The 22,839-nt window shown below is 39.4% G+C and overlaps 1 protein-coding gene across 1 annotated transcript in view; it reads right to left on the bottom strand.

Moving 5' to 3' along the window:
* The window catches only part of XRN1 (5'-3' exoribonuclease 1), a 42,672-nt gene extending 19,942 nt beyond the window's left edge, over window positions 1-22,730 (bottom strand). The window contains exons 1-24 of the mRNA XM_056849790.1: window positions 22,651-22,730; window positions 17,805-18,037; window positions 16,825-16,922; window positions 15,202-15,311; window positions 15,008-15,118; window positions 14,722-14,804; window positions 14,497-14,584; window positions 14,239-14,407; window positions 13,320-13,387; window positions 12,705-12,833; window positions 11,894-11,963; window positions 11,119-11,224; window positions 10,757-10,846; window positions 10,343-10,499; window positions 8,472-8,591; window positions 7,240-7,409; window positions 6,253-6,373; window positions 6,065-6,163; window positions 5,240-5,343; window positions 4,374-4,505; window positions 3,166-3,328; window positions 2,245-2,358; window positions 1,785-1,883; window positions 1,103-1,218 (exon numbers count right to left, since the gene is read on the bottom strand). Of these exons, the coding sequence (XP_056705768.1) occupies window positions 1,103-1,218; window positions 1,785-1,883; window positions 2,245-2,358; window positions 3,166-3,328; window positions 4,374-4,505; window positions 5,240-5,343; window positions 6,065-6,163; window positions 6,253-6,373; window positions 7,240-7,409; window positions 8,472-8,591; window positions 10,343-10,499; window positions 10,757-10,846; window positions 11,119-11,224; window positions 11,894-11,963; window positions 12,705-12,833; window positions 13,320-13,387; window positions 14,239-14,407; window positions 14,497-14,584; window positions 14,722-14,804; window positions 15,008-15,118; window positions 15,202-15,311; window positions 16,825-16,922; window positions 17,805-18,037; window positions 22,651-22,725 (2,825 nt within the window). The 5' untranslated portion in view covers window positions 22,726-22,730. The remainder of the gene's footprint in view (window positions 1-1,102; window positions 1,219-1,784; window positions 1,884-2,244; window positions 2,359-3,165; window positions 3,329-4,373; window positions 4,506-5,239; window positions 5,344-6,064; window positions 6,164-6,252; window positions 6,374-7,239; window positions 7,410-8,471; window positions 8,592-10,342; window positions 10,500-10,756; window positions 10,847-11,118; window positions 11,225-11,893; window positions 11,964-12,704; window positions 12,834-13,319; window positions 13,388-14,238; window positions 14,408-14,496; window positions 14,585-14,721; window positions 14,805-15,007; window positions 15,119-15,201; window positions 15,312-16,824; window positions 16,923-17,804; window positions 18,038-22,650) is intronic.
* Window positions 22,731-22,839: the final 109 nt, after the last annotated feature.

The following is a 22,839-nucleotide window of genomic DNA, read 5'->3' as shown; positions in this document are numbered from 1 at the left end:
CTATTAGAAATAACAGGCAGTGGAACCACAACAATTTGGAGGGGGGGAATATAATTTTCTCCCACCCTCCATCCCACTGTTTTTTCTTCCCCTGCCAATGGAAGCCCCACAGACTTGCCCCTTTCCCGGCTTCCTTCTTTCCTTCCCACCAAACAAACTTACTTTTATCGTCCCCACCCCCTCAGTCTTCAGCTTTCCCTCCTTTGCTCCCCTGGGCAGCCTCTCTCCTATCCTTCTAACTACATTTTCCTGTCTCTGCCACTGGTTCAGCTTCTCCTTCTCTTCCCTTTCCATGCTTCTTTCTCCCTGAAGTCTTTTTTGCTCTCTTCCCTCCCTGCCTTTGACTGAGAAACCAAGGCTAGGAAGGCTCAGTAATAGTTGTGGTTGCCATTTTTTTGCTGTCAAATCACAGCTGACTAATGGCGACCTTGTAGCGTTTTCAAGGCAAGAGACGTTCGGAGGTGGTTTGCCATTACCTGCCTCTGTGTCACGACCCCGGTATTCCTTGGCGGTCTCCCATACAAATACTAGCCAAGGTAAGGGCTGGGAGTGTATGACTGGCCCAAGGTCACCCAGCAAGCTTCCATGGCACGAGTGGGAATTTGAACCTGGATTTCCCAGTCCTAGTCTGACACCTTAACCCCCACACTATGCTGGCTCTCGTTGCCTAGCAACCCCCAAATAGTCACCAGGCTCTCGGAATTTAGTCATACGAGAACTCCATGAACATTCATTTCACAAAACTACGGACATTACTTCTATTGGGGGTTAACTCCCCAATGTATTTATTGCAGAATTTTCTGCAAACCTAGGGCTTCCCTCAGACTTGTAGAACAATCCCTCCTGTGTCTCTGGCCTCACTGAGTGGAGTTTTTGATCCTCAGTACAGCAGTTTTCTATTCTGCCTTTCCTCTCCACTGCCAAACAAAGAAAATGAAGATGCAACACACACATGTGGATCCTCTTCCCTTTTCATTTTTGTCATCACAATGAAACTTCAAAAGAGCCAGTAGTGCCTAGGTAACAGCATTTTGGTAGCGCTAGCTTTAACTCTTATATGCAATTAGTTGTCTCACTGCAAAAAAGTTTACACAAAACTTACTTTTTCCTAGATCCTCGTCCAATAAAAATGCTTCCTGTAAACCTAGACACAAGATAGCCACTCACACCAAGACGAGAAGCCAAAACATATCCAGGATTGTACTTCACAGAATATTTCTGCAACAAAAAATTGTACAAGTGAAAAAGCTAAGTAGTCGTTTTGGAAGCTGAATCACTTATCTGACTGACAGTGACCCTGCAGGTCTTGTATCTTTTGCTGCCTAGTCTTTGAAAGCAATAAATTTTGCTATCATGACCTCTGTTTCCACAATAAAGAAGGCATTGAATAAGTTATCGTTAAGATTGTGCAGCAGTAGGGTTTCTTGGGACTCCTGATCTGGCAATTTGCACTAAGTGGAAATACAGGAACAAATTTCCCAAAGGAAGAGAACAGCAGAGAGTTGCCTCGGCTGGCATGATCCTTTCAATCGGCAAGGATTATATCATTCACACATTTGCAGCCTTTTTATGCAGAGTCTTCAAGACCTGTTTGCTCTAGGAATGGGCAGTCGGATGGTAACGAATCAAAACGCAAACCAAATATGTCCAATTCTTCAATATAATATCATTATAACTAATCCAAACTGAAAAATTAACAGCTAACATCAGGATACATTCTGATCTGGCCATTATTCTGGCACCTGGATGACTAACATAGTTTCTGCAGAGATATATCCACTTACATGCTGATTCTGTATTAAGGCATCCAGCGGAGGTTCACATGGAATACTGAAAACAACACGAATTCTACCTTCTGAGATCACATCACATGAATCTTGAACCTTCAAAAAAGTGAAAAATGTCAATGGGATAAATCCTAATGACCACCAGGGCAATGCACTAGTAGCTAAAGAGTCTCACTGTATTTTTGAGAGGGCAGGTCTTCACAGCTTGCCATAGCTTGAAAACAGGCTGCCCGGTATATGGGCAAGGGAGAAGGGAAGGGAGCTTGGGGTCCCAATATTTTTTTTACCCAAACAGGTGCCATGGAATTGCTAAGATTCAGAACCGCAAGAAACCCAAGTATTTCAATCTAGCCTAGGTAGTTCAGTAAGAGCAGTTTACTGTTTCATCAATGAGCCATTGTTGATTTTTAGAAAAATCTTTTGGAGTCACTTTTTTTTCAGGGTATTTAAAACTAACTTCTCCTGTGCAGCCGTAGTAAGGTGTTCCCAGCATGAAGACGGTACAGCCAAGAGGGAATAGGTCATCCAAAGTTTTGATCTTAGAGAAGGACGAATCGAAAGCTTTTATATCCTACATGAGAAAAGCAGAAAAAGTTCAATTAAGGATTAAATGTTTACATTAAGTGTAACCATACAAGACGACAGCATGAATCCCATCCTACTATTATAGGAGTAGAGATAACCTTTTCACTCATTGTGTCAATGTGGGGAGGGAACATTTTGGCAAATCCCTTTTTCCTCTCAGCGCTGCATAACATTTCATGTTGTTTTATGCCTTCATCCTCAGGATTTGCTTTTCCAGGGTGCAGAGGATTGCAGCAGGAAGGGGAAGTAGTAAAGCTGAACAAGTAGAGTTCCATTTGCTGAACCTAAGCTGTTGGTGTATTATAAAGCTTAATATAGAAGATTTTTTAGCAGTTCCATTAAAATTGAAGTCCTGGAACTGATACGAACAATTCCTAAACACTACAATGTTAATACACTGTACTATGGATTTGGGATTCTGACCCTTAAATTTCACAGCAGGCTCTGATCCATGACATCAGGCTAATGACTGAAGGCAAGGCACACGATAATATCTCTTTACTGTGTACCATGGTATGGGTGATGGTGGCAGTAGTAACAGAGGCTACAGTGATGCTCCCCAGCCCTGTCTCTCAGAGGATGCAGAGCTCTCACTGTAGCCTTTAGTCCTACTAGAATGAAGCAACAGGTTTGTGGAACTCAACGGTATAAGGGTATTCTCCTACAACAGTTAACTTTTTTAAAGCATATGTTTTCTTCAATATACTGAAGTTTCAAAAAGTGACCCTTGAAAATTACCTGACGTGAAATTATCTAGATTGGATTGGCAAAATGAAGCATTGGGGAAACTCACCTTGACAATTGTTTGGTATGCAAAAGGCAGAACTTGCTTGGACCACTGTTTTTCCAAACATACTTTGCCACCTTGATTCAACTGGTATCTACGCCCAGTCAGTAACTGAGCATATACAATTACAGAGGTATCATTTATAATTACACCTTTTCTTCTCTGGTAGCTGATGGAAAGAGGAAACGGTAGATTAAAAGGTGCGTACTTGAAGAAAAAAAAGGAATAAATATTGTCTCCTTAATTATACCATTCACTCTCCTTCTGAAGAGCTGATACTCTAAAACCACTAGAGTAAAATAAGTATGGGTAGAAATACACTTTCCAACCCTGCACCTCCACAATGTGTGTGTGTGTGTAAAGTGCTGTCAAGTCGCAGCCGACTTATGGCGACCCCTTTTTGGGGTTTTCATGACAAGAGACTAACAGAGGTGGTTTGCCAGTGCCTTCCTCTACACAGCACCCTGGTATTCCTTAGTGGTCTCCCATCCAAATACTAACCAGGCTGATCCTGCTTAGCTTCTGAGATCTGACGAGATCAGGCTAGCCTGGGCCATCCAGGTCAGGGCGCACCTCCACATTACACATAAGCAAAAAAATGAATTGTCCAGGATTCCAGAGTAGCAGCCATGCTGGTCAACAGCAGAAAAAAAACCTCATTATTGTAGACAGGAGTCCACTTTAGTAGTAGTAAAGAGCAAGAGTCCAGTAGCACCTTAAAGACTAACAAAATTTCTGGCAGGGTTATTAAGGTGCTACTGCACTCCTGCTCTTTTTTACTGCTGTCGACAGACTAACATGGCTATTCATCGTGATCTATCTCCATAGGAGCCCATTTTGTCATAGACATGTAATGAGCCATCACTAGGCAGGCAGACATGTATTTTTACATTATTATATATATGCTATGAAGAAAAATTGTGAACAGTAGGGTTAAGGGCCATGAAAAGAAGGAATTACAAGGTGAGATGTAATTAGGTAAAGTTTAATCAATAAAATACAGAAACCATTTACAATAGCAGCTATTGTGAATTTCCATTATACTGCTACTATTATGAATGGTTTCTGTACTTTCAGCAGCCACCTAGACTCTAAGGAGATAAGGCAGGATATAAAATTTGATTAAATAAAAGGGATATTGGCCCCCAATAAATAAAAGCCACAGTGTATCACAAGAAGGTTTTATGCTATAAAGATGAGATGCAGAATCTTACTGTTCTGAGATCCCCTGGATTTCTTTTATCCATATATTCCGCTCTTTGTCTCCAACATATGATACTTTAGTTGGTGGCACAGCATTTTCCATATAAAGTTTCTGTGTTCCAGGTGGCTCTTCCAAACTAAACCTGAAAATTAAGTATGCAGATAAACAATTCAAAACAGAAATAAACCTACGTTTGCAAAAATAAATTTCAAACACAACTACTTGGGAATTTATTAGTAAATGCACTTAAGACGGCAGGTGAAACAGAAATAATTTCTAACTCTACCAATAAAAACTTAACTAAATTGCAGAAAAATACACACTATGATTTGAGTAATAATAATACTACTGGGTCTCTATCCCCCACTTTTTCATCAAGATTAAGTGTGGCTTTTCTCCCACCAGCAGAGGAGAGCAGGTGACTAACACTTCCACACAAACAAGTGATATTTCCACAGCCATATTCAAACATGAATATTAAAAGAAGAAGAGTTGGTTTTTATATGCCAACTTTCTTTACCAAGGAAGAATCAAACCAGCTTACAATCACCTTCCCTTCGCCTCCCCACAACAGACACCCTTGTGAGGTCAGTGGGGCTGAGGGAGCTCTAAGAGAGCTGTGACTAGCCCAAGGTCACCCAGCTGGCTTCATGTGGAGGAGTGGGGAAACCAACCCAGTTCACCAGATTAGCGTCCGCCACTCATGTGGAGGATTGGGGAATCAAACCCGGTTCTCCAGATTAGAGTCCACTGCTCCAAACCACCACTCTTAACCACTACACCATGAGTATATCAAGAATTACTATGACAGCTATTTATCCAAGACCATCCTAGGTGAACTTTGTTTTAAATACTTTTTAATGTAGTTTATCTTACTTTGTTTCACCATCTGATACAGCAACAGCTCTTGCTTCCTCCAGGTGTGGCCAATTAACAAAGATTGATTTCCCTAGCACCAGACTGGTGACATTTTCTACACTCTAAAGGAGAAAAGGAAGTGAATCAAGTTGTCAACATGCCACCTCCTATATCTTCGCTCTATGGCAACAGAGCTCCTAGGCAGACGGGGTGCTTCAGAAAGAAGAATGCCTCATAAAAATAAGGTGCAGGGAGAGAATAAGAAATATCATGATTCACAAGAACAGGGACATAGCTACTTTGAGATTCTGTTTTCAAGTAGTACCCATACTTTTGGGTACTAAATATTACAACTCTAATATTTTGATATCAGGACAAAAAAAAATCAAGCATCACAAAGATTCACCCCAAAATAAAATTATTTCAAAATATTTTACCAAAGTATTCCATTGTAAGCAGTTAACTCATTTTCTACATGTACCTAATGGATAATAAATACTGACAATACATCTTCACAATGGCACATTGTGACCCGTCTCTACTACGATCTTCTTATAAAACAAACGTTCCTGAAACACTATGGTGCAGCTGGTCTGGTGTAGTGACTATGAAGTTCAGCTATGTATCAGAATACTCCTGGTTCTGATCTTGCTTCTGCCAGGAACTCACTCGGTAGTGTTAGGCAAACCTCTCTCAGCTTTAGCCCTGCATTATGGGGATAACACTCACCTACTTTACAGGATTGTTGTAAAGATTACAAAGATAAGGTATGCGAAGAGCTCTGAACACTGAAAAGTGCAATATAAGTACAAGGTATTATTATTTAAAAAGCCAGATACTCACCGGTTCCTTTGAATCTTCATCAACAGTTATTTTTAACAGCATATTTTCTCCATGGCTGCTCTGCTGAAACACTTGTACCCCGCTTTTTTTATGATAGAACTAAAACGGGGGAAGAAAAGTAATCCTTAAACTAAGTGCTGCCCACAGAACGAATGTCTGACAAAAATAAATGTGATGTTTTACTTTACCGTATGTTTAATGTGCTTCAAAGTAGGAAAGCCACAGAAATACAGCTTTCCTAAATCCAATTTAGTTATTTTATTACGGGATATATCTACATGCCAGGTGTCCAAAGATATAGCTTTATGCCTACAAAAAAAAAGAAGAAGAAGAAAAAAAGATCACAGAATCACAAGAAGCTTCAACACAAACCCCGGAAATGCCCCCCATATGTACAACATTGCTTTTAAAAGTATTTCTGGAAGCAGTCAGTGCCAATGGACCCTTTCATCTTCAGCTCTCTGTGCCTTTCCCCCCAGCCCCAAAAGTCAGTGAGGATCAGGGGAGCATTAAAGAGATGTGAAACTGCAGAATTAGAGAAAAACCGTGCTCTTCTCATGCATGAGCTTGTGAGCTAATGGGAACAAGAGTGTATGCAAGAGAAGGGAGATTATTTTGCTTATGGCAACCTGCCAGCCAAGATGAAAGGAAGAGTATTAGGTACTGCTGAAGAATGCATTTTCTGGACATTTAAGAACTCTACTAATCAATACCTTCTTTCAGAAAACAATAAGGGGAAATGACAGCTCAGAGCACTTGCCACCCATTCTTCTCAGACGGCTACTTATTATGATTTATGACTGCTGTACTGGATCCACTTATGCATGAATAAGTGCTTTAAAAATTTATGGTAGTTAACTTCCATATACATCTAATGACATTATGAGCCAGTGAAGCAACAGATTGCATCCTTTACTTTGAAAAATGAATACTTGAGAGCCAGCATGGTGTTGTGGTTAGAGTGCTGGACTAGGATCTGGGAGACCGAGGTTCAAACCCCCACTCTGCCATGGAAGCTTGCTGGGTAACCTTGGACCAGTCACCCATTCTCAGTCTAACCTACCTCAGAGAGTTGTTGTGAGGATAAAACAGAGGCAAGGAGAACTACTTAACCCCTTTGTGTCTCCACTGGGGAGAAAGGCGGGGTATAAATGAGTTAACTACTGCAGTTTTACCTTGTATGACATCTTTCTACGGAAGGGAACTTCTCTGGCCACGGCGATAAATATTGGAACTCTGAATCTCTGTCATACAAGTACATCAAGCACTCGCTGTGCCTATTTCTTTGCCTTTCTTCTTCTGTCATTAACATGCTGCAAGATTCCATCGCTTCTAACAACTGCTTCTAAAGAAAGCATTTGACAGACATATTGCACATTAATGATCGAGACACCCAGACTTGAAGGGACAAAGACAACAAAATATTTTCAAATATTGTCATCTTTTTTGGTTACTGATTCTAATGGAAGGGTTAGACTTCCTATTCAGGCAATGTTTGAAATAAATTTTACTCAAAATTAAGAGCCACTAATCTCAAAGGGACCAATCTCTTAGTAAGGGCCACAGCAGACCCAACACGATCTTTGAGCCACTGGGAGAGATCTGGAACAAGATGTGATATCATATATTTCCTCCTCTTTTCATTGCCAAATATGGTTGAGGATACTTTGGTTAATATTAAACATCATTAAGGGTGATAAGAAAAAAGCTTGGAGGAGAAACACATGCAAGTTGAAAAGATCACCTGCTCTCAATCTCAAGCCACGGTCAAAACCATCAGGAGTGATATATCCACACTGATTCCAAGAGTATTTAAGGTGCAGCCTTAGTTCTGTCTGAACGCAAACTCAAATTTTTCCTTGTCCTTGGAAATGACTGAGTGTGCCTCAGACTCACCCCTCCTAGCACTTCTTTTAACTTCCCCCTCTCACCCAGAACAAACTAATTGATTCCCCTGAACATTATTAAACTATCTTAATGTTAATTTCTGTTTGGACATTATTCTTCTCCTCTCAGTGGCAATGGGAAAATGATAGAAGAAGCATGATAAAAGTTACGGTGTCTGAAACTCGTTTCCAATTTCTACCTGGGGGCAGTCAAGGAATAAACAGATCCATGGATGGTCCAAAATTTAAAAGCAAGACAACTATGAATCTGGTTTCTTATTATTGGTGGTGGGGGGAGCATTTCACCTAGATCTCTGAAGATCTTTGAAGATTTGCAGAGGGGGGTAATACGTCATATACATATAGATTCCTCAGTAGAGTATAAGCCTTACTGATAATGAATTCATCTTTCTATGCAGCAAGAATTTAAAAAGCAGAAAATTCTAAGGCTGCAAACTTGTATTTACAATGTTAACTGTTACAGCTGTCAATGTTTACTTAAAAATTGATTAAAAATTTACCTCATTAATAAATGGGATTAACACTACAGCCTCCCACTCTTGTTGCTTTCCATTTAGATCAGTTTTAAATTCTGTTGGATAGTATTCAATAATGGGAGAGTCTTCACTGGTCATCAAATGCTAGGGAATACAAAAGGCACAATTCAGACAAACAACAGTGGTTCCCAAAGTGGGCAGTACCACCCCCTGGGGGGCGGTGGGATTACCTAGGGGGCACTAAGAGACAAGGGAACAGCAGGGGGGTGCTAGAGGTGGGCCCCTTCAACTGTGTTGTTGGATAGGGTAGGGGGCATTGGGTTTGAGTTTGTGGAACCAAGGGGGCGGTGGCCCGAAAAGTTTGGGAATCACTGTTCTAAAGCAATACACATTTCTGTCTTCAACAGACAGGTTACAATACAGAATTATTCTATTTTATTTATCATTTTATTTATACATACACTCCCTAATTGACACAATATATATCCCACCTTTCTATCCTTACAAGGGTCATCAAAGGTGGCTAACAATTTAAAACATACATGATAAAATTATATTATAAAACCATTAAAATCAACCCCCTTCCCAAACATACATAATTAAAATGATTTATAAAATCAAATCAAGTGAACACATAAAAACATTAAACAAAACTATTAAAACAAGGGTAGATAAAAATAAATTATTTTTTTTAAAGAACTAAAATTCAGATTTTGATAAAATTCTCTTTGAGGCGAAATCTATCTAAAAATAGTTTTAAGTTACAACTCAAAGATCTCTCATCATAGAATAGGAATTATTAAATGGCGATACTATAGTATGAGACAATATATTAATGTAGTGTTTAACAAAAAAATTGTAAATGCGCTCCAATAATCCATGGATTAGGGGGCCAATTTCATGCTGCTCACAGGCTTGTGTAAAGATTTAGGTGAAACTTTTCTATCCACCCAACAAAAGTCATAGTGTTCCATCTAGAGAATAATATCACAGGTGCTAAGTTTTGCAGTTCTCAAACTGTGGATTTGTCTTCATTTTCTGATACAGCTGTAAAACTAACCTGAAAAGTTTCAAAATAACTCACTATGTAAAAATGTATAGTGTGCACCTTCTAAAAATGAAACCCACATCTATCTCTTTGTTGAAAATATGTATTATGATTGTAGCAACCAGAAAGAATGGACTTTAAAAATCATGATATAATCAATTCACATTAAATCAAATCCACCCTGACAAAAACAAACAAATAGAATCTAACAATGAAGTAGCAGAAACCAGGTCCAACATAAACAAGCAGATATCAAATGTTCTTTGGTATAACAACTGCTTCAACCTGTCCTCTGAAGGCCAGCAACAAAGAGGGCAAGAAAACTTCCCTAAGGAGATTAACAATTTTGGTGTCACAGTTGAGAAGGCCCTACCATGTGTAACTTCACTTCAGATAACACGTGCCCTTTGGACAAGCAGGTCAACATGCCAAAAAGCCTCCCAATAGTTTCACATAAGAGAATACGGGAAAAGGTACCCTCGATATATCCAGACTGTGGCTTTAAAAGCCAAAACAAGCACTTTTATTTTGTCCTAGAAACCAGATGAAAGCCAGTGAAGATGATTATCATCATCATATTTGCCATATAGACCACTCCAATCAGTACTCTGGGGGTTGCAGTTTGGACCAACTGCAATCCCCTAATTAAAAAGGGGGAAGGTTTGCAATGGGAAAGAATTCAAAAAATAGAATAAGTCACTATTTTAACTGCAGGTGGGATGTTCCCCATATAAAGGAAATAAAATGCACAACAGCAAAATGAAAGGAATCCTGCACAAGCACATTAAAAGAGTGGCAGCAGTAACAAGACTTAACGGCACATCTCTATTAAAATATTACAGCCTACCTGGTAGCATTTAGGTAGCAGATCTTTACTAGCTGCTGGAAGAACTGCAAGAAGCTGTTCAAATGGCATGAATGGTTTTTCTAAATCAAAGTGAATCTTCAGTTTACTGATATTGCGGATATCTGACAAGTAAGGTGCATAATGGTAGGGATAGTACCTATATGGAAGAAGTACATTATTTAGCTCTTCAGAATAGTGTTAGATGCAAGGTAATTAGAGAAAACATCTGTAATAACAGAACAGATATGTCATTCGTGCAGGATTATTCTGTAAAGACGGCTACATTTAGTTAGGGTCGAGTAAAAAGACGATCAAGTGATTGGGTTTCTCTTTAGCAAAGAGAAATATTATGATCTAAAATACACTTGGTCTCAAACTTGATCTCAGACACCTCACTTGTAATCATCATCTTACCAGCTCCATGACTGAACCCCATGGTAGTAGTAGTGTAATATCCACTGTATTGCCTGGATGTAACATTCTGCCTGATCAGCCAGAAAAGCACTTTAAAAGAAACAGAAATGCAGATTTTGTATTGTATTTTCTCTTGTGTATATCTGTATCTAATAGAGTAGATGCCTTAGTAAGTAACTCTCAACATTAAAAGTCCACTAATTATGTCCTCAGGTAAGAAAAACTGTTATTTAACACTTGACAATAGCATAATTCCTATCTATCAGCAAAATTACTTAAAGGGGTAACTTTACTTGGATCTCATGTCATGAGAGTCTTATTGGTGTTCTCACAAACAAAGACACTTTAGTATTAATACTTACTCTGAAACTACTTCTACACCCATCTTTGTCATATAGTATGTTCTTTTGTATTGCCTAAATTCTGTCTCGAACAAATCATCATCTTCTGGTTCGTCTTCTAATACAGCTAAAATTAAAAACAAAACAAATAACCTTTAAAATATGTTCAGCACTGAACTGTTGTTTTGTTTCCAAACTGCTGCCAGTACAGAAATTTTAAACTTGGGGCAAATAACAATTTGCCTCTGTGACTAAGTAGTTTGTGGAAGATGCAGGCAAATCCCCAGTGGATTTGATCCAGTGACTCCTATCCTCCAGGTCTTTCCCCAAGTCTTTGTGGAAGGGCATCACTGGATACAAACCAATCTTTTTAGCGTGCCTGCATGCAGATTATAATCTCCACTGTATTACTAACCAGAGGGCCAATTGAGTGCATATTCTGAGCTGGAAGTTTCTCTCCCTCTATTCAACACATGCTTCTTTATAGTATGTGAATGACTATTCCCCACAGGCAACTCTCCCATGCACACCATGTCAAGTCTCATTAAATATATTTTGTTTCCCTTTGACCAATTCACGCAACTTATTTAACATGCTAATGCAATTTGCCAGTCACTGCACTCTCAAAGGTGAGCAATTGGCAAGTATTTCATAATTTAGGTTTTTTTAAAACCCCTAATATTTTAAATGTTCTTCACTTAATGAAGGAGATCTACCAGTCACTTTCAGATTCCCCCAGATATTTTATATACACAAATTTAAACAGCATAAGCACTGCACAATAATCTGGACTTACTTTTAGAAGCTGCTATTACCCCATTGTCAGTTTTCTCTAAAGCAGCCAAGAACATGGCGTTTTCCTGAGCCTGTTAAAATTACAGTTAATACTTTTCACACAATTACAACTCATAAGAAGGCAATATGTACATAATACCAACACAGCACAAAGCTAAAATTTCAGTAGTATAAAAGTACCTGTTTATGCAAAACTTTATTTTAACAAACATTCAGGATAACCTTAATGCATCAGGTTTAAAGAAATGTGTCTTTATGGATGTTAATTCACAGTGGGTAGCCGTGTTAGTCTGTTTGCAGTAGTCAAAAAGGGCAAGAGTCCAGTAGCACCTTAAAGACTAACAAAAATATTTTCTGGTAGGGTATGAGCTTTCGTGAGCCACAGCTCACTTCTTCAGATACTTCTTCAGGTATCTGAAGAAGTGAGCTGTGGCTCACGAAAGCTCATACCCTACCAGAAAATATTTTTGTTAGTCTTTAAGGTGCTACTGGACTCTTGCCCTTTATGGATGTTAGCATTTAGATCAATTGGATCACAATTCAAAGCATTCACGGTAGAAACAAATTCCACAAAAACTTGTGTGTTTAAAATAAAAACCATACAATGCTATCCTGAACAACTTTTTGCTTTTTAAATTTATGAAATTTAAAACGATGAGGGTAGAACAAACGGCAGAGAATATTAGCATAATTATTTTCTGCTCCCTTTATGAATTCTATTTACTGTAAATGTGACTAATTTTAGTGCACTTTTAATTCTCCACTAAACGATTTTTTTCTATACTACAATTAAAGACATTTAAGCTATTAACCTTGCGTTTCTTTTGCTTTTTTGATTCTTCAGCTGCAATGCCAGCAGCCTCGTTCAGGTATTTATTGCCCACTTTGCTTTCAAACCACTTGAGATCTACAAAGATTTCACTGAAATGTTCACGATCATACTGTTAATGAAGAAAAAAAAGAAATCATATCGAACATTTGTTAAAATAATCAAAGAATGTGCAAGACATGCCACAACCATTGTACAAGATTATGAAAAAGCCACTGAGCCAGATTAGACAAATGACACCACGGAGGAGAGGGGAGGAGGAGAAGAAGAGTTGGCTTTTATATGGCAACTTTCTCTACCACTTAAGAATCAAACTGGCTTACAATCACCTTCCCTTCCTCTCCCCACAACAGACATCCTGTGAGGTAGGTGGGGCTGAGAGAGTGTGACTAGCCCAAGCACAGCCAGGTGGCTTCATGTGTAGGAGCAGGGAAACCAACCCAGTTCACCAGATTAGCATCCACTGCTCCAAACCACTGCTCTTAACCACTACACCACGTTGGCTCTCAAGCTGAACACACATAGGAGGCCAAATGCTGAATGGCCACCGAATTGTACAAGACTAAGGCTTTGCACAGTACACACAAAATGTACTTACATCTGACAATTTTGTAAGGTACTTCTCAAAACGCTGTAAGTTGAGGTGCCCGTTTTCATTAATGTAACCTATTGAAGAAGAAAATTGTATTTTTTTTTTGTCCTACTCTTCCTCCCAGGTGGCAGCGACACTGAGAATGACTTACATGGTTGTCTTCCATCCCCTGCCCCACCACTTAATTTTATCTTCACCACCACGTGAAGGAAATTAGGGTGAGAAACAGTGTCTGGCTCAAAGTGACCCAGTGATCTTGACATGAGAGTGGGGATTTGAACCTCGGTTTTATCCCACCTCTTTAACCACTGTGCTACCCTGCTGTAATGATTAGTAGTATTTCTAGAGATAGCTACAGGTGGCTGGATCCAGTGAACAGTAAAAATAAATACATTCATGAAAATGATCCCTTCCCCTTCTCTTTGCAGCCCCTAAATCCCCCAAAAGTTTTTCCTAAAACAGGGCAACTCCCAGGAACAGAGTGAATGCAACACAAGAGCTTGATAGGAAAAGGTTAAAAGTTACCCCTCTGCCATATTGTGTATTTCCATAAGCAGAGCAAGACCTTGCATGAGTGCAATTTCTGATAATCTTTCTTTCAGCAACTCCCGTCACAGCCCACTCTGTTTCTAAGGATTTCCAAAATGTCAGAAGCAACTTTTTGAGTGGTACAGGGCATTGCAGTGGAAAAGAGTAGATACTTGTTTCATTAACTTATTCCATTCACAGTTCATTGGATCAAATACATAGTGCCCAGGACAGACAAAATATATAAAAAAAGCTGGTGATTCCCAAAAAGAACATAAAACAAGAAGCCTTGGATGGGAGTCCACTACCGTCTTTTCTATTCTGCCACTCTCTGATACCCTTTAGGGCTTGCTACAGCATAGGACATTAAAGTAATTACATAAGGCAGGCAGCTTACCTCCAAGTTCAGGCAATACAGCCATATATGTTCTATAAAGTAATGGCAGTGCATCATGGTTAATATGCAAATGAGGTAGATGAGGGATAAAATCATTTCCAACGAGAAAACCCATTAAGATCCAATCATCTATTATGCTTTCAACTTCATATTTAAATGAGAGCTTGTCCTGTTAAATGGAGCAAGATATTAATAATTTACAATCAGCATCATATGTAAACCATTTAACAACTTTGCCTATAGATCACTCATACTTACTTTAACTGGTGAAAATTCATAGTCAATATATTCTCTCATTAGTGACAAGTGCAAAAGATGAAAAGTGGTTTCTTCAGGAGCACATGCTCTGTAAATTAAGCAGAAGAATTAATAAAATGGTAAATATTAAATTATCCAGTATCATTCAGTATCCTATATTAACACAAGAACATATCCCTGCATTTTTGTTTAATGGACTGAATTAATATTTTTACAACAGATTACCTTTGTGACTTTTTGCCACCAAATCGGACCTCTTCTCTTAAAAGGGAGAAATTCGGCTCATGGCTTGTTAGTCCAAGCATAATCTGTTGAAACAAGTATTTTGAAATTAACTTCTGGAGTCAACGTTCTCAAAATCTTTTTCTTGTTATCATTGCTGTAAACAACTTAGAATTTAAAGTTGACAAGTCCTGGTTCGAAAGAAGGGAGGGAGGGAGAGGGGGAGGGGGAGATCCAGAATGTCATTTATTCCCAAATAAACCCTGCATATACTTTGAAATGAACATACCAAGTCAGCATCTAAACCATACAGACAGTGCCTTGTATTTGGGTCATGGTCAGGTTTTGCTTTTTCTGACCTAATGAATTCCATAATTTTATGTTCTCCTTCTCCTGGAGTCTGAATGAAAAGAAAAGCAAATTTCTAAATTCTGCTTTGTTAAATATTAATTGTAAGAAGCCGCTATTAATAAAAAAAGTAACCTCGTGTCCTGATAAATAGACAGTTACTCCTTGCCAAGATTTGTCTGTAGAAATCTTCATGTTTACAAAATACTTCAGATGTTCGTGCAATTTGGCCATGAACTCAGTCCCTGGTAACAGAAATCTCAGAGTTATACTTTAACACACCAAAATCTCAAAAAGCTGATTTTTTAAAAATCAGTCGGGGAAACGTTTACAATAAATATAAGAAGAGTTGTTTTTTACATGCCGACTTTCTCTACCACTTAAGGGAGACTCAAACCAGCTTACAATCACATTCCCTTCCCCTCCCCACAACAGACACCCTGTGAGGTAGGTAGGGCTAAGAGAGCTCTATCAGAGCTGTAACTTGCCCAAGGTCACCCAGCTGGCTTCGTGTGCAGGAGTGGGGAAACAAATCCAGTTCACCAGATTAGCCTCCGCCACTCATGTGGAGGAGTGGGGAATCAAACCCAATTCTCCAGATCCGAGTCCACCGCTCCAAACCACTGATCGTCACCACTACACCACGCTGGCTCCCACACCACACAATAATTCAGAATTGGATCAGATGAAGTAGGAGCACAGCAAAGTTTGTGGATGTGGATTTTTCTACACCAGACTGTAAAGTTAAAAGAAAGGGGGGAAAATCAGTAGGTGTGAATGTTGAAGTAGGTCTGGAACTTAATGGCCTGCATGGGATAGATTGGGGTGGTCAGCAGTGTGATCGATAACAAGTCAAAAGAGTTCTGTGGCTTCCTTCAATGACAAAGCTCCTAGCCAATAGGCTGTAAGCTAACCACACTGAACTGCTGGGCAGAATTTTAAGATTTTATTGTACATAATTTCTTTAATTGTATATATGTTCTTTAAATTCTCCTCGTGTCACTTAAATTCAAAGAAACCCAAAATAAATTTCACTTCTGAGAGTTCCATGGCAGTAAGAGTCAGTCTGTTGGACAAATGAAAAAGTAGAGTAAGCTCTGCCAGGAAAATAGCACCTGGAAAAACTTGATTAGTAGCCAAGGAAAGTGTGTGCGTGCTGGATAGAAAAGAGAAACAGAGCAGTTACTGTTATCTAAACAGGCTTTACAGGGATGGTAGTTAGGGATATGATTTTCTCATATTATTTTTCCTTGTTTAACATACTTCACTGTGCAAATCTGTATTATTTAAATCTTAATGAGCCTGTAACTTGAAACAATCTATACATCTAGTGCTTAATCATACCAGCAGACATGCTAAATTAATATTTCCCAAAGAATAACTGAGGGTACCTTGGGGGTAAAGACATTTAAGATGTCTGTTAGTTCAAGTAAATCTGGATTCATACATGTCCACTTTGTTTCCCTAACTTCCCAGATAATAATTGCCCAGGCTAAATACTGAAACTCTGCTGGTATGAGCTGTTGATGCAACATATAAGAGCAGTCTCATAACTATGACCTTGAGAGATCTGCTGCATTCCAAAGCAGTCACACTAAGTTCTATAGTTTAAGAACTTTGATATCTAAAGCTTTCAAAAACCACATCCTTTTATGTCAAACGAGTTATCAGATTCTTATAAACTGCAGAAGAAAGGAAGACATTCTGCTTTTAGCTTAGCGTGCGAAAGTAACAAGTGACTAAGCAGATTTTCCCCACCTGGTGTAATGCAATTGGAATCAAATCTGGCTTCTGTGGGAAGAACTTCTCCTTTTTCCAATGCCTTTTTAATTTTGTCCTCTGCCTCCTTTGCTGACCTGTAACACCATCACTATTTAGCATTGATTTAGCACTTTAAAGCATTCAAGTCACTTCACAAACATTGTCAATAATCCTCACAACATATTGATGGGGTTGGGGTGGAATACGGTTGAAAGATAATACCTCGTTTAAGGCTTCCAGTCGCCAACCTCTAGGTGGTGGCTGGAGATCTCCCGCTACCACAATTAACCTCTAGGCAAAAGAGTTCACCTGAAGAAAACTGCTAATTGGAAGGTGGACTCTATGGCATTATACTGCATTGAAGTCCTTTCCCTCCCCAAACCCCACCCTCCTCAGGCTCCATTCCCCAAATCTCCAGGTATTTCCCAACCAGTGAGCTAGCAATCTTAAAGACACCAAATGAAGTACTGGTTGAGGTAAGCTTTCCTGGGATTTCCTGATACACAGTTTGCACAGTTTGTCAGTATAGTATAGTATAGTAATACAACCTTTTAAAAAAGTATATAGTGCTTTAACTGTAAGCTATCAATGTAAGATAAAAAGTACACAATTCATTTTCTTCTTAATGGCAAATAATTAAAAATATACACAATATTTAATTGCAATTCTTGTAAAGCCAAAATGCTGTATTTATTAAGACCAAACTTCAAAGAAAGTTAACCATGCTTTTACTTCTATTGAAATCAATGGGTCTTTCTCAGGATTCACGTTCCTGCTCTTAAGCTGTACATTTTAACAAGTACATGGAATTTTCAGCAAGTATGAGTTTCCCCATCATACAGCTCCTACGTATATGAGAGGAGCAATTTTTATAGAACAAAGTGATAGAAGCCCTATCTCATCTCACTGCAATTTCCACAGACACCAATCAATGAGTCTAAGAAGCACAGTGAAACTAGCTTAAAAAATGCACGCACCTAAAGCGCCTGCCACGTTGTTGGTTCATTTTTGCTCTTGGAGCCACTCCATCAACTGCCATAAAGAAAACCTTTCTTGGCTTAATAATACGAAACAGCACTTCCAAGTAGTGAAATATATCAGCAAAGATCTTGTCTTCAGAGATTCTGAAGTGAACATCATCATCATTAGGGTGTGAACACTGATGAATTATGCCATTCATGTCCAGGTACAAGTTGTCAAATTCTGGAATCTAACAAACACATTTAGCACCATTAATAATGTAAAGACAATAAACAGTTATTAGAACGTCAAGTGAGAGTTACATCCTCTATAATTCACAGCAACACCAATCCATTATAATTCCTGTTGATCTCTAGTTCAATATTATATTCTATAGTCTATTTGACATAACTGTCTTACTGCTACATTCCATCTTTATTCTGGGACAAAACAGTTGTAAAGTGATAAACCTGGGTTGTGTTCCTGGTTTCACAAGAAACTGGTCTGTGACTGTTTCTCAACTTGTGTGTGTGTTATGTGCAGTCAAGTCGCTTCCAACTCATGGTTTCCTATCATCAACGGCCAACTTGCAAGTAATAAAAAACCCAGCCCTGCTTGCAACTTACAGAAAAGCTTGCTTTCTGCAAGCATGTTTTGTTTTGAATGTTTAGAGATAAAAAGTAAAATGAGATAAAAGTATAACCCAAATAAGTGTCAAGGTTGTTTCTTTTACCTACTAATTATGGGTATTCAGAAGAGCTCATGATGACAGGGCCAAAAACACAATAAATGTTTGGAAAATAGCATTTTTCTCCCTCTGGTATTGTTAAACACAGCCCGTAAGTATTGCTCATTGTAATTCTTGTGTTATTCAGAAACAACCCTCCTAATGTGATAAATAAGTTTCTGATGCTTTCATAGCACACACAGGACCTTTATTAATTCCCTAATCTACACGACTTAAATCCTCACTATATGTACCTGCCTAAACCTCTGTCCCAAAGCGACATAACACAATGGTTGTGAGGATTTTGAATTCCCCCCCCCAACATAATTACTGCCAACAAAACAAATAAAAGAATTAGCATTTATTGCCCATGCACACCCTTCTAAGCAAGCAAAGCAGAAAAATTCTGGACATGTTTCAGTGAGCAAAATTAGAACTAGCACTTCCTCCTTCCTTCCTCTGCACTTGAGTAGTTTCAGTAACTGACAACCATCTTTTTTATTTACAAAATTTATACCCCATCTTTCTGCCTTCATCAGAGCCAAGGTGGCTAGCAGATTAGAAACATATACAACAAAAAAATGTCTGACATCAACTCCATGTCACCTAAAGTCACAGAGGATCAAGAAAAAGGAAATGCCCTACAACATATTCTACCTCCCACCTCACTACTTTCCTCTAGTGCACACAGAAATACCACAACTAGACCCATGTTGGGTGAAACAACCTCCCTAACTTCAGACATTTATTGGGATGCTTTGGATTAGATAAAGAATTATGTCTTACATTAGAATGGGAAATGGGTCTGTGAATGTTTGACAGTTCCCAGTAGGATGGATCCCGGAGATCTTTCTGCAATCACAGCCGACAAACCACAGCATTCTGCAGTCTGGACTACAAAGCTTTGTCAAAGGGGAGATGGAAGTGGGTGGCCTTGCTGAAGCTGCCTCAGGCTTTATACCCTTTTGGACCTTTCCAATTCTACAGCTGTTGGTATTTACAGCTTACCAGTTTGATGTTTAACTATTATCACAACTGATTGTGAAATGCAGTCATTATCACCATCAATGCTGTGTCAACAGCATTTATTTACTTAGAACAGTGATACGCAGCAGCTCACAAGCCACATATGACTCTTCTGAGGATCATTTCCCAATACGGCACCCACCCCATGTTCTGGAAAAGTGGGCAAGACTATTACCCAGTACTGCTTGAGGTTGGCAATGGTTCCTATCCTGAAACAGCTGCCACTGGAGAAACTGGAGGATAGGTAAGCTGTGAGCCTCCCTGAGATTCAGGCCTCAGCTGGGGGTGGAAGCAAAGGCCCATCTTCCCCAGTAACCCACCACCCTTCTCTGCAGCTTCCACACTCTCATCCCAGCAGCTAGGCAGTTGTTAGGAACAGAGCAAGCTAGCCACAGTGTGCTTATTTTATTCTCCTTTCTCTGTAGCCCACTTGCTCTCCTACGTATCTTACTTTATTGTATAGATGAGTTTGGAGGGGTGGTGCACAAGCCCTACAGCAGTCATGAGGCAAATTGCAGGTACCTGTAGTACTTTCCTGCCTACCAAGTATTAGAAACAGATTTCAAACCATGATATCCTGGTTTGAAGCAAAAGCACTAACAGTTAACAGATTAAAATAGCATGGTTAACTGTTGTCAACAGTAAGAAAAGGAAACTGAAAGAGAAACTGAGACAGAACAGAGGAAGGAATGTGCAAGCTCACAGCTTGTTTCAAATAATCCAAGCCACCTTTTGGAGAATCATCTGAATCAAGTTTCTCTCCCTCAGCCTAATATAACTCACAAGAGTAAAAAAGAGCAAGAGTCCAGTAGCACCTTAAAGACTAACAAAATTTCTGGCAGGGTATACGCTTTTGTGAGCAACAGCTCACTTCTTCAGCTATAGCTATGTGAGTCTATCTATCCTTAAGTAGATAAAAGTCAATTAGACACACAACGGCAATGTAAATGCCAAAAGTAAATGACATTAGCAGGTTATCTATAGTGATTTTATGCCAATAAAGGACAATGACATTAGCTGACGTGATTGGATTAGGTGTGATATGCAGAGGGTTAGTAGGCATGGAGAAATTAGCATTGGTAATGAGACAGGAATCCAGATCTCTATTCAATCCAGGAGAATGCATAGTCTTGAGCTTCATTATTAGTTGTAGTTCAGCAGCCTCTCTAATCTCCCTCTGAAATCCCTTAAGAGAACAACATTGCTAGAAAGCTAAAATACTACACTTCTCATCAGGATACAAATGAAAGAAATTATTTCATTGACCTAAATGCTCAACAGATTACTCAAAACACCTGAACATTTGATGCCTTTAAAAAAATTCTTAGAAACAAAGTGATAACTAAAAGAACATTTTCAATGAGCTAAAGCATAAAATCACAGAATAAAATACATTGCACTATGGTAAACTTTGTACTTTACTTGAATCAAAATGGTACACTACAGACAACACACACGACAGAAACAAATGAGAAACTGGACGCTGAGTGAAATATTTCAGTGTTGTAATCTAAATGGAAGTTGATGTTTTCCCCAGCAATTCCACAGCTGTGTTATTTTAACCCAGGGTCTTAATTAAAAGCAAACTACAAAAAAACAAAACAAAACCGTGAATGGCAAACTACAGCCTGTTAACTTCATGCAGCCCAGCTCAATGTCTATTTACTCAGAATTGTCCTAAATAAGTGGACATAATACTCCTGCCAATCTGCCAGACAATACCTATCCAAATACAGCGACTGTTTTGGGAAGTGTGGGATTACGGAACTCATGACAATACCTTAAATGTAAAAGTGGCTAGTTTACATAGACTTAAAGCAGCTGTTACTTATGTGCTTTAATTTGCTACCCAAAAGATAGCAAGCAGGCCACAGTAGCTGAACGAGTGAAGGCTTGTAGATCACAAATAAGATTATTTAGCAAAACAGGAAAGCCCTGTTCACATGTTACACTGAACGTATATACATCCTGCATGTATGTATGTGTAATTATAAGAACCAATGCGTTTTATAAATGAATCCAGGCTCCAGCACATGGAAGTGTGTTGTTTCACTCACACATTTTGCTGTACATGCTCTGACTAACGTGAGAATTACCCAACAAATGTATAAAGAAACAACAAGTGTACCCTGCAAACAGACTGTATGTGTGTTCACTGCAACTCATGAACAGGGCCACACTCTCTGGCAATCGAAAAGAAATACTTGAATCATCAAGCTAAGGAATTAGAAAGTCTTTTCTGTCTACTTCCTCTCAACTACAAAACCCGAACCCCTTGTATAACTGGTGTGCTTGCAAGTTTAACAGAAAACACACAGAGAGATGCAAAACAAATGTATTTTATTAGAAGAAATTCTGGTGAGGAGAAAACAGCGCCGTTATTCAAATCCAGGGGGACGCGTCTGGGAAAAAGAAACAAAAGCGAAAACGCAAGTTCTGCCCATGCGAACTCGTCCATTCATTTCTGCTAGCTTCCAAGCACATTAAAATCAAATTGCAACGTTACGCGGAGACCCGAGTAACTTTCTCTCAACATTTCGCGGCTGGCATTTTAAAAGAAATGCAACCGCTGGAAAGCGCCATTAGGAACACAGGAATGACAGACGGCGAGGGAGGCATTACTATTTTCCGCTCAAAAAAAATAAATATTTTACTCAAAACACCTGGACATTTGGTGCCTTTAAAAAAATTTTTTTATTTACTCTATATATATATATATATATATATATATATATATATATATATATATATATATATATATATATATTACTATTTTACTCTTTTCCGCTCAAAACTACCTCCCCCCGCCTTTCTCGCAGGTCAACAGCTACGAAGGACCTGAACGCGCAGCCCAGTCAAGGGGAGAAAGAAGGACGGGTGTGTTCCCGCGAACCTCAGGTACGCAGAAACGCCGGCCTGGACGTGTGTGTCCGCCGAAACCGGGTCAGTCACACACACGGAACCGCTTGGTACTGCACATGTCAAGCCGCTGCCCCAGCCTCAGGCACAGCCAGGCAGGGTCTCCCCGGGGGTGGGGGGCAGGCGCGGCTGGGCAAAACAGACCCGGCCCCTCCAGCAGCCACCGTCGGAATTCTCCAGCCGCTCCTCACCTGATGCTCCTTCAGCACCTGACTGAGGCAGGGATACCGCTCCGAGATCCACCGGTAGAACTTGGGCACCCCCATGGCCGCCGCCGCTGCTGCCTGTTCACTTCAGCCGCCCGCTCAAGCTCCAGCCGCGTCGGATCCAAAACAACCACCTCGCCTCACAACCAAAACACTTCCTTCCGGCGGGGAGCC

The sequence above is a fragment of the Euleptes europaea genome, chromosome 5 (assembly GCF_029931775.1).
Source record: "Euleptes europaea isolate rEulEur1 chromosome 5, rEulEur1.hap1, whole genome shotgun sequence".
Classification (NCBI taxonomy): Eukaryota; Metazoa; Chordata; class Lepidosauria; order Squamata; family Sphaerodactylidae; genus Euleptes; species Euleptes europaea.
This window is presented reverse-complemented; position numbering and strand designations above follow the sequence as displayed.